The sequence below is a fragment of the Molothrus ater genome, chromosome 16 (genome assembly GCF_012460135.2).
Source record: "Molothrus ater isolate BHLD 08-10-18 breed brown headed cowbird chromosome 16, BPBGC_Mater_1.1, whole genome shotgun sequence".
In the NCBI taxonomy this organism is placed as follows: Eukaryota; Metazoa; Chordata; class Aves; order Passeriformes; family Icteridae; genus Molothrus; species Molothrus ater.
In genome coordinates this window covers 1,910,022-1,927,594 of record NC_050493.2, presented here as the reverse complement: position 1 = coordinate 1,927,594, position 17,573 = coordinate 1,910,022, and the positions used below count along the sequence as shown (strand labels likewise).

At 52.4% G+C, this 17,573-nt stretch overlaps 1 protein-coding gene across 2 annotated transcripts; it reads left to right on the top strand.

Moving 5' to 3' along the window:
• The first annotated feature begins 2,141 nt into the window (after nt 1–2,141).
• Nucleotides 2,142–13,542, top strand: SSTR5 (somatostatin receptor 5). 2 transcript variants are annotated; one of them, XM_036392802.2, is made up of 2 exons: nt 2,142–2,191; nt 9,896–13,542. In XM_036392802.2, exon 2 carries the CDS (start codon nt 9,974–9,976, stop codon nt 11,084–11,086), a length of 1,113 nt encoding a protein of 370 aa, XP_036248695.1. In that variant the 5' UTR covers nt 2,142–2,191; nt 9,896–9,973; the 3' UTR covers nt 11,087–13,542. The 2 variants fall into 2 exon arrangements, with proteins under 2 accessions (XP_036248695.1, XP_036248694.1); XM_036392801.2 differs by lacking the exon at nt 2,142–2,191 and adding an exon at nt 2,789–2,894.
• Nucleotides 13,543–17,573: the final 4,031 nt, after the last annotated feature.

Below are 17,573 nucleotides of genomic sequence, written 5' to 3'. Positions count from 1 at the left end.
AGGGACACACAGGGACACCCAAGGATCCATGGGGACACCCAGGGACACCCGGGAATAGACAGGGACATCTAGGGACACCCAAGGATGCCCAGGGACACACAGGGACCCATAGGGATACGCAGGGACCCACAGGGATCCATGGGGACACCCGGGAACACACAGGGGCACCAGGGGACACCCAGGAACCCATGGGGACACCCAGGGACACTCAGGAACAGACAGGGACACCTGGGGACACCCAAGGATGCCCAGGGACACCCAGGGACACCCGGGAACACACAGGGACCCACAGGGATCCATGGGAACACACAGGGACACCCGGGGACACCCAGGGCTGAGGCCCCTCTCAGCTGGGGCTCCTCTCCAGGCTGAACAGCTCCCTCAGCCTCCCCTGGGCACGGAGCTGCTCCAGGCCCTTCCTCATCCTCATCCTCACATCCCTCCAGGAGCTCCTGTCCCCCCTGTGCTGGGACCCAGGGCTGGGCACAGCACCCAGAGGGGCAGGGTCACCCCATGTCCTGCTGGGAATGCTCTTCCCCACACGCCCCAGCATCCCATTGTCCTTCACGGCCACGGGGACACGCACAAAGAGCAGAACCGACCTAAATCCCTCATTTTTGAGGCTTTTATCTCCATCTCAGCTCTGCTTCCTCTCCGCAATGTCAACGTAAAAAATGCCACGAGCACGCGGATCATCAAATAATCCATCCAGCAAAAGGAGAGACACGGAACAATCCAAAAGAAAATAAACTCTCCCATGCCTGTGGGGCCCTGTCCCCTGTGCCACCAAAGGTTTCTGTGCCACCCACGGGTGCCAGGAGCTCTTTTCCCTCTGCTCTTTGCCCTCTGCCCAGGGGAATTGGGCACTGAAATCAGGGTTGCAGGGAATGCTCTCCCAGGCTTTGTGTTCCCTCCATTCAGCCCCAACAGGGCGCTGTTGGCTCGAGTGGGTAAGGAATTTAACCAGCCTTGAGAGCTTTGGCAAATCCTGCTGTCTCCCTGCACAGATCCCAGTAAAACTCCTCTTTTCCCAGTGTTTATTTACAGGATAAGCACTGCTTTCTTCAGGGCAACTTAGGCACCACCGTGTTTATCCAGCACACATTTTCCCTAGCACAGATTGCCAATAAATTCTAATAAAATAAAGATAATTCCTTTAAATTAACCCCATTTGGCTTCAAGCTGCCATTCCTGGCGGGATCATTGCTGGGCAATAAATTGTGGGCATTTTCTGGGCGTGTTTGCCGAGCAGGTGATGCGGAGCTCCTCTCCTTGGCTGTTTATCATGCCAAATTCTATTTTTATCAGATGACTCTTCCCATTGTCATGGCGAGAGCAGGCTGGAGTCTCGCTCGCGTTTAGCAACCCATGCCCATAAATACATCAGCAGATTGAATTCCAGCCTGACATGCCAGCAGCAGCTCTGCCTCGCTTTTTTTTCCCCCGTGTTCACACGTCTGACTCAAGCACCCGGCTCTAATTGAAAAGCCTCAACAGAGGATTAAGATCAGATCCATTATTATGAGCGCGATGCTCTGTGCATGCTGATGAGGAGGGGCTGAGCTCGGAGCTGCTCTGAGCCCTCCAAGCTGCCCAGAAATTGGGGAGAAAACACTCGAGGTGATGCTGGGAGCGATGTTTGAATGTGTGACAGCACAGGGAGGGTGCGGGGAGCAGGGGGGGAGCTCTGCCTCACTTTTATCTCACTTGTTGCATCGCAAAATACTCCAAATCCCAAATCCTTCAGCCCTTTCCTGCCCAGCAGCGTCCCGGGGAGTTTAGGAGGGAGCAAATCCAACATCGAGCTCCCCTCGCAGCCTGGATCCTCAGCCCCCATCTTCCCTCCAGGGAGCGATTTTAGGGCCTGACTCGGAGCCAGCCGGAGGAAATCCTCCCCTCATGGGATCCCGTTCTGCAGGGATGATGGAGATGCGCCCTTGGCGCTCGGGCTCCCCTTCTGCCCGGGGACGGGGGCGTGGAACGGGAGCCCCCCCGCAGGTGCCAGAGCCCTCCCGCTGTCCCCAAACGCGCCCCGGGCTCGGCTGCCGCCTTTGGGGGTCGGGAAAGGCTCGGTCCCAGCCTGCGGGAGGCTTTGGAGGATTTCTCGGGGCTGGACAGGAGCTGGAGCAGGGGGAGATGCGACTCTTCCTCCTCCGGCTGAAGCCCGGGGCTGCGGGAGAGGCAGAGCTGGGTAAGGACAGCCCGGGATGGGGGGACAGGGATGGGGATAAGGGAACAGGGATGGGGATGGGGGGACAGGAATGGAGGAACAGGGATGGGGAACAGGGACGGGGAACAGGGACAGGGATGGGGAACAGGGATGGGGATAGGGAACGGGGATGAGGAGGGGGAACAGAGACGGGGAAACAGGGATGAGGAGAGGGAAACAGGGAGAGGGGGACAGGGATGGGAGAACAGGGACGGGGAGCGGGACAGAGGCATGGAAAAGGGGACAGACATGGGAAAGGGGACAGACATGGGAAAGGGGACAGACATGAAGAGGTGGCACACATACAGTGGAGGTGGCACACACACAGAGAGGAGGCACACACACACTCGCAGGTGGCACACACACACAGAGAGAGGAGGCACACACGCACTCGCAGGTGGCACACACACAGAGAGGAGGCACACACACACTCGCAGGTGGCACACACGCACTCGCAGGTGGCACCGGCGGGCAGAGCATCCCCGCGCAGCGCTCCCGCTGCCCGCAGCAGCCGCTGCCAGCCCAAGTTGGCGAGCAGGGGGCGGCCCCAGGGCTGCGGCACCCCCGGCCCCTCCGAGCCCCGTGGCTCCTCCCGGGGGAGCGGCCAGCGCGGGGAGCGCTCCCGGCGCGGCTGCGGGAGCGGCGGCTCCTGCTCCAGCCCTGGAGAGCAGCCCTGGAGCCGCAGGTAAGCACGGCCGGGAGCCCGGAACGGGAGCCAGGATACGGGAACCGGGATGTGGGAAGGGGAACCGGGAACGGGAGCCGGGATGCGCGAACGGGAGCCGGGATGGGGGAACGGGAGCCGGGATGTGGGAACGGGAACCAGGAACGGGAGCCGGGATGGGGGAACGGGAGCCGGGATGGGGGAACGGGAGCCGGGATGGGGGAACGGGAGCCGGGATGCGGGAACGGGAACCGGGAACGGGAGCCGGGAACGGGAGTCGGGATGCGGGAACGGGAGCCGGGATCGCTGCGGGGAGGATGGGCACGGGGCAGGCGGGGGAGCTCGCTGGGGTAGAGGAGGCACCGGAGCCGTCGGTCCCGCTTGTGGAGACACCGAATTTGCCCTTTTGAGGGGGGATTTGGTGCTGGAGAGAGGAGTGATTCCATCCTGGCTGTGAGGATGACAAAGGGGAGCCCCTCTGAGCAGTGGGGTGACAATCCTGGCTGTGAGGATGACAAAGGGGAACCCCTCTGAGCAGCGGGGTGACAATCCTGGCTGTGAGGATGACAAAGGGGAACCCCTCTGAGCAGTGGGGTGACAATCCTGGCTGGGAGTGCCCGGGAGGGACCCCCGGCCGTGGGGACGATGCCGCGTTTGGAGCAGGAGCAGCCTGAGCGCGGCTTTGGGGCTGGAAGGGACGCGAAAGGCACAGCCTGGGGCCGCTGTCACTCGGGGGATGTGACAGAGCCCTGGCGGGGCTCAGGGACAGAGCAGAGCCCTGGGATAAAACACGGCAGGGAGAGCAGGGGCTGGGAGCTGCTCCAGGGGCGTCAGCGGGCAGAGATGTCAAGGTCAAAGTGACATCGGGGGGGCCAGGCCAAGGTGACATGGGGACGGTCAGGAGGGGCCGGGCTGGGAGCATCTCCGGCTGTCCCTGGGCTGGATCCCCGCAGCTCCCAGCCCTGGAGCCCAGAGCTTGGCATGGAAGAGCAGGGAAAGAACAGCCGGGCTCAGAAAGAGCCGGGCTCAGCAGGTTTGGGATCAAGCAGGGACTTTTTGTAGCTCTGGGGAGGAGGAGACTCCGGGTGAGACCCCACGGGTGCTCCCGGGGTGCTGGGACCAGTCTGGGGGCGCCTGAGGGACCCCCAGCTCCTGGGGACAGCCTCGGTGGCTGCAGTGGGGCTGCACTGCTGGAGTGGGATGGAGCCTAAAGCCAGACACCCCAAATCCTGGAATTTCCCCCCGGAGCTGCTGTTCCTGAGCTCCTTCCACAGCGGGGCCGGGGCTGCTCCTGCTCTGCCTCAGCCTGGGAGCAGCCCCAGTCTGGAATCAGCTCCTGCACCCGCCTGGAATATCCCTGAAATCCCTGCGTGTCCCTGGATTGCAGAGGGGAAGGAGGAACAGAAACCTTTGGGAAAATCCCCTGGGTTTGGGGATGTGCTGGGGCTGGAGCCGGGTTTGGGAGATCCACCCCAGCCCCACTGCCCGGTGCGGGAACAGAGATGGAGCTGCACACCTTGCTCTGCCTGGAGCAAACCCAGCCTTAAATCTGGGACCAAACCCATCTTAAACCTGGGGCCAAACCCAGCCTTAAATCTGGGACCAAACCCGGTTTAAGTCTGGGACCAAACCCACCTTAAATCCAGGAGCAAACCCAGTTAAAATCTGGGACCAAACCCATCTTAAATCCAGGAGAAAACCCATCATAAATCCAGGAGCAAACCCAGTTTATATCTGGTAGCAAACCCATCTTAAATCTGGGAGCAAACCTGCCTTAAATCCAAGAGCAAACCCACCTTAAATTCGGGAGCAAACCCATCTTAAATCGGGAGGCAAACCCAGTTTAAATCCAGGAGCAAATCCAGTTTAAATCTGGGAACAAACCCACCTTAAATTCGGGAGCAAACATTTTAACAAAGAACACCAACATTTTAAATCCAGGACCAAACCCAGTTTAAATCCAGGACCAAACCCAGTTTAAATCCAGGACCAAACCCAGTTTAAATCCAGGACCAAACCCAGCTTAAACCTGGGACCAAGCCCAGCAGCTTTTGCTTTCCATGAGTGTTGGTGTGGCAGGAGCAGCTCAGCCCGAGTGAGTAATCCCTGAGCACCACTGAAATGTGTTTGGGGAGAAAAGAAAGGACTCAGCAAAGATTTGTGTTTATGGGTTTTTTCATGAGTTGTTTTTTTCCTAAAGACAGGAGCAGCTTCTCAGAGCAGGTGCTCTGGGAAACCCTGGGAAAGGCTGAGGGGTAACAAAGTGGTGCCAAATATACAATTTAAAAAGATTTTTTTAGGGTTAAAAGTGAGAAGAAGTTGTTGAGCTTGTAATTCAGCTGTTTGGTTTAGTCCCAATTCAGAGAGTGGAAGCAGAGGAGCAATTTCAGGTGGGAAAGTTTTGTTTTCAGCAGAGAAAAATCCATAATTTGGTTTTTTTCAGGGCAACAAACGCCCCCTGAGAAGCATCAAAGATTTGTCCAAGGAGAAAATTCCTTTCGGGAGAATCTGAATGGATTCCTTTGGGGTTTTTTTTTTAACTCCAGGTGGTGGGGATGGGAAAAGCGAGGTGTCCCCGCTGCATTGTACAGAGCATTTTCATCCCTCAGAGCTGAGGCAGCTCTCGGGGTGATGCTGCGTTTCCCTGCTGCTCCCACCCAGCTTTCCTGGGATTTCTGAGCTGTCCCAGAGCTGCCCTGCCAGGTCTCCCTCCCTGCCCTGCCTGCCCCATCCACCCAAACCCACGGAGCGAGGCCCCAGGGGCTCTCTGGGGCGATGGACGCTCAGCTCCGAAACACGAAAATGATGAAATTGTCAAAACCCCAGGGATTTATGGCAGCCAGCCCCTCGGGATGGGAGCTCTGCTGTCAGGAGATGATTCCTGGAGACTTCTCAGGGGTGTTTCTCCTCCCAAGGCAGTTGGAAAAGGCTGGATTCCCACTGTCTGTGTTATCCCTAATTATCCTGCTGCTGCTGGAAGCAGCAATCTGCCATGCTGGTGCTGTAATTCCATTCCCAGCAATTATCGTGGATGAGAGAGTGATGATTCCAGAGGCAAACAGGCAGCAGGATCCAATCCAGCTTGGAAAATCAGGTTTAATTCCTGCAATTCCTGCCCGAGCCCTGCCCCACTCTCATGCAATGTTCTCCATGGAGTTATTTTTGTTTTGCTGCTGTGACCTGAGCCCAGGGAAAACTTCAGCCTTGATCTGTCTGGGCATTTTTAATTTCAAATTAAAAATTTTAATTCCATTTTAAACGTTTGTTTTTCCTTAGGTTGGGATGATTTTTTAGTCGCTGTTCTGTTAATCCTTGGGGTTTTTTTTCACCCAGGTTTATTTAGGAGTTTTCACAAATGTGAAATTCTAGCACCATAACACCTCTGCTATTTATTCCCTGAATTTTTTTGGGAAGCAGGGACAGAGATATATTCGGCTGCTGTGGATGCTGATTTTTTCCTGGATGGTGCTCTGTTAAAACTTGGAATTCTGTCAGTGATTATTCCAGGTCCGCATTCCCAGCTCCTCAATTTTAAGCAGAAAACCCCAGAATTTATGGACAATCCCAGGGTGGGGGACTTGGAAATCAAAGGGGAACAAAAAGCTGGATGAGAGAAAACCCCCCCGGAGGCGTGTTTGTTATTAATCCCTTAATTAAGAACACCAAACAAGGCTATGAGGGATCAATCAGCGCTTCTTAATTGCCTTTAATCATCATCTTTAATCACCCTTTGTGGAGGTTCAGGGTCGTGGTGACAAAAGGAGCTGAGGCCAAATCGTGCTGGTGAGGGACAAATTGTCACCCGGACAGGGGGGAAAATTCCCTGTGCTCCTCCAAGGCAGCCAGGAAAACATGGATTTGCAGCTGTTTGGGTTTTTTTTCTCCAGGAAAAATCCCAGAATTCTGGTGGCTGCAAGGCAAAGGCTGAGGGAAGCAAATGTGGGATGGGGATCTGAGTTTGGTTTGCAGATCTGGGGGAATTTGGGGCATCAGATCCTGGGAATGGGGGATGTCCAGTGGAGTAAATTCCTCCCTGGTGCTGAGAACAGCAGGGAAGAGTTGGAAGGGTTTGCAGCAGAGCCTTAAGAAATGGATTTCCCCTCAGGAAATGCACTGGGGCATCCCTGGAATTGTCCACATCCAGGCTGGAGCAGCCTGGGATCATGGGAGGCGCTCATGGATGAGCTTGGAGGTCCCTCCTGACCCAAAGCATTCCAGGGTTCTGGGATTCCCTTCCCAATCCGCTCTGCATGACAGGAATAAATAGCAGAGGTGTGGTACAGTTCATCCCACAGAACAAACATCCCGAGGGGAAGGTGAATATTCCCACAAACCCACGGGGAGAGCCCCAAAACACAGGGGTGACAAAGCGTCCCTAATTCCAGGAAAAGTCTGGCTGCTGAGGGAATTCCTAGAAATTCCTCTCTGTTGGAAAATACAAAAAAAAAAAAAAAAAAAATCCAAAAATCCACAAAAAAAAAAAAAAAAAGGCAAAAAATCCTCACCTCTCCATGGAAGGCACACCCAAGTCCTTCATGAAAATCCCCTGGAATGCCCATGGATGGCTGGGAGAGCCCGAGGCTCTCTGCAAACAGGGATTTGGGGCTGGAGGATTTCTCCAGGGGGAGAAGAAATGGGAATTATCCAAAGAAAAGAGCTCCTCTTTGCAAGGCCTGAGCTCCAACGGTGCTGGAAGGAGCAGGACTGAATTGAGCAATTCCTCCAGTCCTGCATCCAAGGATGTGCGCTGTGGAAAAGGCACTTTGGAAAAGGTTTCCTTTCCCAGGTTTTAGAGGATGAGCCACACATGACTGCCCCTCCTGACCCTCCCTGCTGAGTTCCAGCACTGCTTCTTTCCGTGCTTTCCAAGTTTTCCCAGGCTCAGATGGAAATTTGGGCTTTTTGGGCCCAGCCTGGATGAGCTGAGCTTGTCTGGGAAGAACATTCCCAATCCCAAGGATGCAGCTCCATGGATATGAGTTTATAAACCCTGCCTGTCCCATCCCACGTATTTTTCCTTCCTGTCCTTCCCTTCAGTGAGCCCAGTGGGGTCACAGCAGGAAAATGGGAATTTCCAAACCCCCTCCCAGCCGAGAATGAGGAGTCCCAGACTCAGCTTCTCCCAGAATTCCCCCATAAATAACCTGAGATTTGCTACAGCTCAGGGTTTCAAAACAGGCTGAAGATCAGGATTTAAAAATCCACTTTTTCAGACAGAGCTGGACTTTTCCTGTGTTACTTTACCCAGCCTCTGACCCGCTCCTGTTTCATTTATGAAGAGCTCAGGCTGAGCTCTGCCTGCAGCGGGACCTTGGGAATCGCAGGGATGCTCCCAACACCTGAACCCCAAATATTCCAGCAGCAGCACACCCAGCTCCTCCTGCCCCATCCCCACCGCCCTGGAGCTCCAGCAGCTCCCTCAGCTCTCCCTGCACTCCCCATTTCCCCGGTGCATCTCCACCCAGCCACGTGAGACACCTACTCCCCATCTGCACATTCCCAAAGCAGCTCGGCACATTTGTGATTCCTCCCGGGAGATGCAGGGGCTCCTCCTCTCCCCCAGGTTTTCTCACCCCAGGAGAAAGCCCAGCCATGGATGGAGGTGGTTTCAGATTGCTCCTGGATACAAGGAGCTTTTCCAGGGCTGTGGGCTGGCTGTTTGTGATTCCAGGCCCAAACCCCCGGATTATTGTGGGAATCTGATCGTCAGGTGATGGCAGCAAAAATTGCTGGGTGTTTCTTCCACCTTCACCAGGATTTGGTGCTTTAAATCTCCATTTTTTTTTGGTGCTTTAAATCTCCTTTTTTTTTTAATGATGGTTCTAAGTTTCTCCACCTGATAAATTGAACCCCACTCTGACAAAAAGGTGGAAAAATATTCCTGGGGATGGAGATCGCCGCAGGAAAGGGGCGTTGGAAATTCTCCACCTTTTTCAGGATGGTTGGTAAAATTTATTCCAGCTTCAAATCTGCTCAGCTGTCCTGGAGCTGCCCCACTGCAGCTTGGATTTCCTGCAGGAAAAAAGGGATTTTGGGGATAAAAACCAGTTCAGGCTGAAAGGAGAGGATGTGGGAACACAAAAAATAATATTGAGAGGTGGAAAAAAGGAGTTTATTCCTTCCCTTCTCTGTGCACACACCCTGACCTGGTGGGGAAGATCTCAGACATGACCCTTTCTGTCTCGGAGCTCAGGGATTTTTTTTCCAAGGATTTTCCATTGTTATGGAAAGTTTTGCTTCTTCCCCTGATCCCAGTTGCTTCCACTATCCCAGGGTGCTCCAAGCCCTGTCCAGCCCATCCTTGTACAATTCCAGGGATCCAGGGGCAGCCCCAGCTTCTCTGGGAATTCTACTCCAGAGTCTCTCCGCCCTCACAGGGAAAAATCCATCACAGCTGCACCCAGCCCTGGATCCTGTGAAAATGAAACAGAACCTGGGATCTGCTGGGATGAGCACGGGGATTCTCCCATTGTGCAATTCCTTTGCTGGGAATTGATCCCATCCTCCTCCCTGGCTGAATAACCCAACCCCAAATCCTGAACAGAAGAGAAAACTGAAGTGATTGTAGAAGTCCAGTTTGTAAAAGTCCTGTCTCTCTTTTCCTTGAGTTTTTGATTTTTTTTTTAATTTTTGAAATTTTTAATTTTTAAATAATTTTTATTTTTATTTTTATTCTTATTTTTATTTTATATTCATACTTGTATTTAATTTTAATTTTAATTTTAATTTTATTTTATTTTTATTTTTATTTTTATTTTTATTTTTATTTTTATTTTTATTCTTATTCTTATTTTATTTTTATTTTTATTTTTATTTTTATTTTTATTCTTATTTTTATTTTATATTTATACTTTTATTTAATTTTAATTTTAATTTTAATTTTATTTTTTATTTTAATTTTAAGTTTTATTTTTATTTTTATTTTTATTATTTTTAAATTTTTTTTTATTTTATAATTTTTAAATTTTTTATTTTTTTAATCTTTGACTTTTGACATTTCACATTTCGAATTTTCCTTCTAGGAACAAGATGCCCGTGAAGTTTAATCTCTCCTAAGAGGGGAAAAAAAACACGGAGAGAGAAAACAAAAACCAAAAGCCATGGATCCTCTGTACTTCTCCAGCACGTTCAGCATGGAGGCCGCTCCCGGCCAGGCCAACTCCTCCCTGCTGCCCAACGGGACGGAGAACGCGACGCTGCCGGCGCCGCCGCCGTTCCAGTACATCCACAAGGTGCTCATTCCCATCTGCTACCTGCTGGTGTGCGCCCTGGGGCTCAGCGGCAACGCCCTGGTCATCTACGTGGTGCTGCGCCACGCCAAGATGAAGACGGTCACCAACATCTACATCCTCAACCTGGCCGTGGCCGACGTGCTCTTCATGCTGGGCCTGCCCTTCCTGGCCACCCAAAACGCCATCTCCTACTGGCCCTTCGGCTCCTTCCTCTGCCGCCTTGTGATGACCGTGGACGGCATCAACCAGTTCACCAGCATCTTCTGCCTGACGGTGATGAGCATGGACCGCTACCTGGCCGTGGTGCACCCCATCAAATCCACCAAGTGGAGACGCCCCAGGGTGGCCAAGCTCATCAGTGCCACGGTCTGGACCTTCTCCTTCTTGGTGGTGCTGCCCGTGATCATCTTCTCGGACGTGCAGGAGGATTTCCAGACGTGCAACATGAACTGGCCGGAGCCGGTCAACGTCTGGTCGGCGGCGTTCATCATCTACACCTCGGTGCTGGGCTTCTTCGGGCCCTTGCTGGTCATCTGCCTGTGCTACCTGCTGATCGTGGTCAAGGTGAAGTCCTCGGGGATCCGCGTGGGCTCCACGCGGCGCCGCAGGTCGGAGCGGAAGGTCACCAGGATGGTGGTGATCATCGTAGTGGTCTTCGTGTTCTGCTGGCTGCCCTTCTACACCATGAACATCGTCAACCTGATCCTCATCCTGCCCGCCGACCCCGTCCTCGAGGGGCTCTACTTCTTCATGGTGGTGCTGAGCTACGCCAACAGCTGTGCCAACCCCATCCTCTACGGCTTCCTCTCCGACAACTTCAAGCAGAGCTTCCAGAAGGTTCTCTGCCTCAGGAAGGGTGATGGAGCGGAGGATGGAGAGCCCGTGGAGCACAGGCAGGAGAACAGCAGCCGCCTGCAGGAGTCCATGCTGACCCAGAGGAACGTGGAGTTCAACGGGCACATGCAGACCAGCAAGGTCTGAGGGCACGGCCTGGCACTGCAGAGTCTCCTGGAGGACCTGGGGACATCAAATGGAGCAGGGTCTGGCACTGCAGAGTCCCCTGGAGGAACTGGGGACATCAAATGGAGCAGGGTCTGGCACTGCAGAGTCCCCTGGAGGACCTGGGGACATCAAATGGAGCAGGGTCTGGCACTGCAGAGTCCCCTGAAGGACTTGGGGGACTTTAAGGAGAGCTCAGTTTATGCAAAAGGAAAATGTGGAGGCCCAGAAGCTCCCAGAAATGTACACAGAGGGCTCTTCCCTGCTTTTCCCAGCTGGAAGTGCCAAGGTCTGGTGGTGTCCTGATGGATCTGATGCCTGGGACTACTTTGGGTCCTCCAGGGAATGATTCCCAGGTTTTGTACCCCTCTAGCCATGCAAAACAACACTAAGCCAGTTCTAATTCCCTTGTTAAGCTTGGTTTAAGGCTGCTTTGCACTGCTGGGATCAGCTCAGAGCAGCAAACAGCTCAGCTGGGATCTTTGGGAATTCTTCAAGGGGATTTCTGAAAGGAAAATGAGATTTCTTCAGAGTTTCATGCAAAAAAGGCACCAGCACTGCTCTGGAAATGGGTTCTGATGTGCTGGGTGCTGCCTTTGCTTTGTTTTCCTGTCATTAACCCATCCCAGAGAGCCAGAACAGCCAGGAACTCTTCAAACACAGCCAGAAAGGATAAAAAAAAAAACAAGATTAGGAAAACATTCTGGAAAGGAATCTCAATGCAGCCATGCCATTTCCACCCTCCCACCCCATGAACTGTGCTGTGACCCCGTTACGGCGATGTCAGCGCTGATGGCCGTGGGCTCCTGGGGAGATTTGGTGTCCATTCCTTGGTTCTGAGGGCAAGCCTGGACCCAAAGCTGTTTTCAGACACTAAACCCAGCTCAACCCCCTCTGGGTGTAAGTCTGGACTCAAAATTGCGTTTTCAGAAATTAAACCCAGCTCAATCCTCCTGACTGGTGCAGCTGCCAGGGGGAGCCTCAGTCCTGGAGGGTTTTTTCCCAACTTTAATGATTCCATCATTCCATTTGTTCTGTTGGATGTGACCCTCACATTCCCAAAGGCAGGAACTCACCGAGACACGAGCACAGAGCCTGGCTGGGACCATGAGTAATTTACTCCCAGATTTCTCCCAGTAGCAGGCAGTGCCCACCTGCCCTACAGCACATTCCAAATCCCAGCACAGCCAGGTTTAGCTGATTAATTAATAAAATTAACTTTTCCCATAGGTTTGGTGTGAGCTGGGCTGTGATTCCCTCTGTTTTCCACCTGAAATGATCCCTCCTGGAAGCTCTGGAGTGGGAAATGACTGGAAAGCTCAAGGTTGGGGCAGGAAAATCTGCTTTGGAAAAAAAAAAAAAGGGGGATTTTAATAAATTCAGATTTCTGGGAAGGAGCTAAACCCTGTTTTGGGTAGAGCAAAGAGCATTTGTCCCCTCCTCCCATGGAGTTTGATCAAATCCTTGCAATTAACCAAGGGAAGTTTTATCTGGAGGGAACAGACCCTGGAAAGGAGGTGGATAAACCTGGGCCTTGTTTTCCACCTGCCTGATCCCACCTCTTTTCCCAACCCCCTGGATCAGGATTGGGATCCCAATTCCCAGAAAACAGAAATTCCAGCCAGCCCATCCAACATTCCCGCTGGTAATGCTGCAACCCATCACATTTATGGAGCAAATTCAGGAAAGCTCTCAAAGCCCCAATTCCCAGGAAAATTCCCTTTCCAACCAGCAGCTCCCTGGGGAATTCAGTGCCATAGGAATGCTGCTTTGGAGGAGTTATTTTTATTTTTTTCCTGGCCCAAGGAATTATTTTTTTCTGGGAGCAGCTCCTGCAGATCATCCCTCCCAGCGCCACCCAGCCTTTGCTCCACGGGATTCCCTCCCCACCCTAACAAATCTTTCCTCAGCCCTGCTCTACGCCTTGGGAAGAAGCTCTGCTGGCTTTTCCCTGAATCCCAAACGCCATTCCTGGGCTTCTCCTGGCAGCTTGGCAGTGGAATTTTGAGGAGCCAGCTGAGCTGCCAACGTCCCTGCACACATCCCATCAAAACATGTCATCGTTCCACAAAGACTGACAAATTCCAGGGAGAATCTGTCCTCCCAGCCAGCCCTTCCCAGGAGCTCCAGACAGCACCGACACTCCCCAGATCCCTTTATTTTTTTTCTCCACACATTCCAGCCCCAATCCCTCAGCCCCAGGGATTGAGTGACATTTTTAATACCTCGACAGACAATCCTTCCAAATTCCAGCTTATTCAGCTTTTCCTTTGATTCATCCAAGGATTCCAAATGTTGGCTCTGCTCTGCTGGGAAATAAAAACCAACACTCACAGGAAGATCATGGAAAATTTGCCCGATGCCCACCTGACCTTCAGGAGGCGGAAAAATCATTTGGGTAAAATAAAAACGAAATAAAATAATAAATAAAAAATAAACTGGAATTTCTGGTTCAGGCTCCAGCTATGAATATTCAATGAGATCCATGGAATAAAGGGATTTCCAGCTGCTGGATACCAAAGGATGGGAAGGAAGGGTGTGTGGAAAAAATACAGGAGCAGCTTCCTTCAGGAATCCACTTTTCATTTCATGAAAAATGGGTTTAGTTGAGGGGGGGAAATAATAGATTCAGTTTGGACAAGTGGCATTAGGAGACAGCAATTCCAAAGGGCAGATTCCAGGTGGGCATCGCAGAGGGATCGGGATCCATGGGCTTCACTGGGCACTTCCAGGGTTTCAGCAGGGTCACCATGGAATCCTCTGGCTTTGGGATCTGTCCTGGCTGCTCCCCAAGGGGAGGAAAAACCCAGGAAAGTGCCTGAGGTTTGGAATTTATCCCGGGATTCAAGTGGGGAATTTATCCCGGGATTTATCAATGGATTGATGTTGGAGTAAGAACAGGGCACGCACGGAATTTTTGCACCTTCCCTCTTTAACTCCCAGTTAAACTCCCAGCTCTCTGTTCCCTGAGGTTCCAGGGCTGGGATTATCCCTGGGATCCAGACATTCCCTGTGCCACAAAATCCTGGCCCAGCCTTGACCCACCAGCAGCATCCTTAAATCCCACAGATCCCAATTTCCAGTCCCTGCTCCTTGGAGCTGCAGCCCAGGCAGGAGCGGCTGATTTCATCCCCAGCTTTATTCCCAGGATATTTTATCCAGCTCCAGCCCCTCTCTCACCTGGAATGCCTCAGCTGCTCACCTCACCCAGCTCCTGGCGTTCCTGGATCCTTCATTCCCTCCCCTTTGGGTGTTGTTTGGAGAACTCCATGGAAATCCGGCGCTGTTGCCATGGGATGGGCGACGCTCGGGGTTTCTGTGTTCCCTCTCCCTTTCACACTTAATCCTCCCTATCTGCCCATCATTCCCTGGAAAGTCACAGCAGGTGAAGCTGTCCCTGCTGGCTCCCTTCTCCTGAGCCTTTAAGCCCTGGATCCCACTCCTGACCTGAAGCCAGGAGTCATCCCAAATATTGGATGGATCCCATTCCCTCAGCCTGGGATGAACCCGCTGTGATTTCCCAACAGGAAAAGCAGCTGCCCTTGGAAAAAGCTGGGAATGAACAATCCTGGCCTGTGGGGGTGGGAGGTAACAGAGGAATTTCCATGGGGATTTGGCCCTGGATGCAAACACAGCCCAGGCCTGGAAGTGCAGATCAGACCTGGGAATTATCAGGGAAGAGTTTTCCCTTCACCTTCCATGGATCACCTCTGCTGGCTGGATTTGGGGTTTGAAATCCTGATGCATCCCTCTGGGATGGGAGATCCAGGATTGCAGCCCCCCTGCTCCAGGGGATCCCTATTTCATATTCCAGAGGGAGATTTTGGGGCTTTTCCCCTCCCCGCTCCAGAGGTGAATCCCACCACAGTTTTCTCTGGAGAATCTGGTGGGAAAATATAAAGGATAAAAGCCCCTCCAAGGCCTCAATGAATTCATGCATTCCTGGCTTTTCCTAGCAAAACAAAGAATCATGGAATGCTCTGGATTGGGAGGGATTTGAAGTTCATCCCATTCCAACCCCTGCCATGAGCAGGAACAATTCCCACTATCCTAGGACGCTCCAAGCTCTGGCCTTGGGCACTTCCAGGGATGGGGCAGCAATCCTGGGCACAATTCCTGCATCCAGGAGGAGCAACAGAGCCAGGCAGGACAAATCCCATGCACAATTCCTGCTTCCAAAAACCAAGGAGCACAAATCCCATGCACAATTCCTGCTTCACCAGAGGAGGAGAAGCGCTGGCTCCGGGAGCCGTGGTGACAGCAGCTCCCCTGGGCAGGGTAATTAATTAATTATGCATTCCCAGAATTAATGAGAGCATCCTGTTTGCATCCCTGTCCTGTTTTTCCACAGATCCCAGCCCCATATGCCGGGTGCCAGACAGGGCTGACAGCCCCCATCCCACACTTGGAATTCTTTTATTTCCTGACAGGAATCAGAGGCATTTCCATGGAATTAATTCACGGCACTCGATGGTGTTTGGATTTTTCCAGTGTGTTTTCAGGGGGGGGAGAGCAGATCCGTGGATTTCTGACCTGATGAAAACCTGGGAGCTGAGCTGGGCCCCACAGACAGAGGGAATGGGAATGGAGGGTTCTGCATCCCTGGAATCACAGGAACAGGATCACTGAGGTGGGAAAAGATCTCTGGCAGCACTGAGCCCATCCCTGCCCAGGTGTCTTTTCCATCCTGGAAAAATTCAGGATTCTGACTTAAAAGGGATGAAAACACAGAAAAACAGGGAGAAACGATCTGGTGGAGGAATTTTTTTTGGATTCTTCCTTGTCTGGAAAAAGGGAGATGATTCCAATGTGATCCCCTGGGAATTCACAGGCTCTGTGCCGGGTTTTAGAAAAAACCCCAAAACCCCAAATCCAGTGGCAATTCCTCAGTTTCCTGCATGTGGAATGTCACTCCTGAAATGGCCTTGGGGTGGCTGGGATTGCAGCATTCCAGCCTGGAGCCAGCAGAGAGGGGGGTTTGCTTCCAGAACAATCCAGAGAAAAAAACAATTCCTTGGATTTTAATGTGATTTTCCCTGGAAATAGCATTAGGCTGCCATTCCCCATGTCTGGCAGGAGTTGTTGGGTGCCCAAATCTCTGCAGCAGCTTTTGGCTGGAATACAAATGCAGCTGGGGGGAGAAACATCCACAGCTTTGGGAACAGGGAAGCAAATCCCTCCTCATCCCAGGGATCCAGCTCATCCTCCCTGCTTGCCCATTCCTGAGGGGATGAAGCTCTTCCCACATCTCTGCTGGGGCCAAATCCAGCCCTGCAAGGACACAAATCCTGAGTTTTCCCCACAGGAAGGCTCTGCCCCATCTGAATCCCAGGGATTTTACTGGAAAAACCTGGGAGAGAACAGGAAATCTCCCAAAATTAAGCAAGGAAAAGGTGCTGAGGGCAGAGAAAACACATGGATTTTCCAGGTGCTGCTGCCTGGATCTTGCCAGGAAAAATAAAACCACTCTGGAAAATCAGGAGGAGAATGAGGAATCCTCAGGATTTACAGGAACAGGGCAGGGAGCAAGGACAGGGAACCCCCCAAATGGATCCCACCTCTCATTCCAGGGAAGGATGGAGATTCCAGCCTTTCCTGGCTTTGGGAATTGAGATTCCCAGACTGCCCAGGGATTGGGAAATGCCATTCCCAGCCTGTCAAATGATTGGGAACTGCCATTCCCAGCCTGTGCCAGGATTGGGAATTGTCATTCCCAGCCTGTTCTGGGTTTGGGAATTCCCATTTCCAGCCTATCCAGGGTTTAGGAATTGCCAGTCCCAGCCTGTGCAGGGTTTGGGAATTGCCATTCCCAGCCTGTTCTGGATTTGAGAATTGCCATTCCCAGCCTATCCAGGGTTTGGGAATTCCCATTCCCAGCCTGTCCAGGATTGGGAATTGCCATTCCCAGCCTGTCTAATGATTGGGAATTGCCATTCCCAGCCTGCAGGGAGGGTGTGGAAGGCCAAAGTCTCAATCCTGGAGCTTTTAGCCAGGATTGCTCCCTGGCTTGGAAGCGCTCTCTGTTTGTCTTCCCACTTTCCCCTTCCATCTCCTGCATTTTCTCCCAATCCTTGGGGTGGGATAGATCCTTGCTGGAGCCATTAAATCCCATTCCACTCATCCAGAGGCAATCCATTAGCCTGATCTGTTGCCTGGTTTCCTTATCAGCCTCGATGTTATCTCACCGTTCCTGTTGTAAATCCAAAGTTTCCTCCTGGAGAGGAAGGGAAGAGTTTGCCCAAGGCACCCGGTTCCTGTTGTTATTCCCGAGAAAAATCCATCCAGAGGGATGGAACCACACCCAAACGGGCTCTTTGTCCCCAAAACAGGCTGGGAGGAGATGGGAATGAGGGGTTGTGGCATTCCTGGGATGGAGGGAGCAGAACAACACAGAGCAGAGGAGGTTTAACTTGGATTTTAGGGACCCCAGCCCTGGAAAAGGGATTTTAAAAGGTGGAAGTGGGAAAAT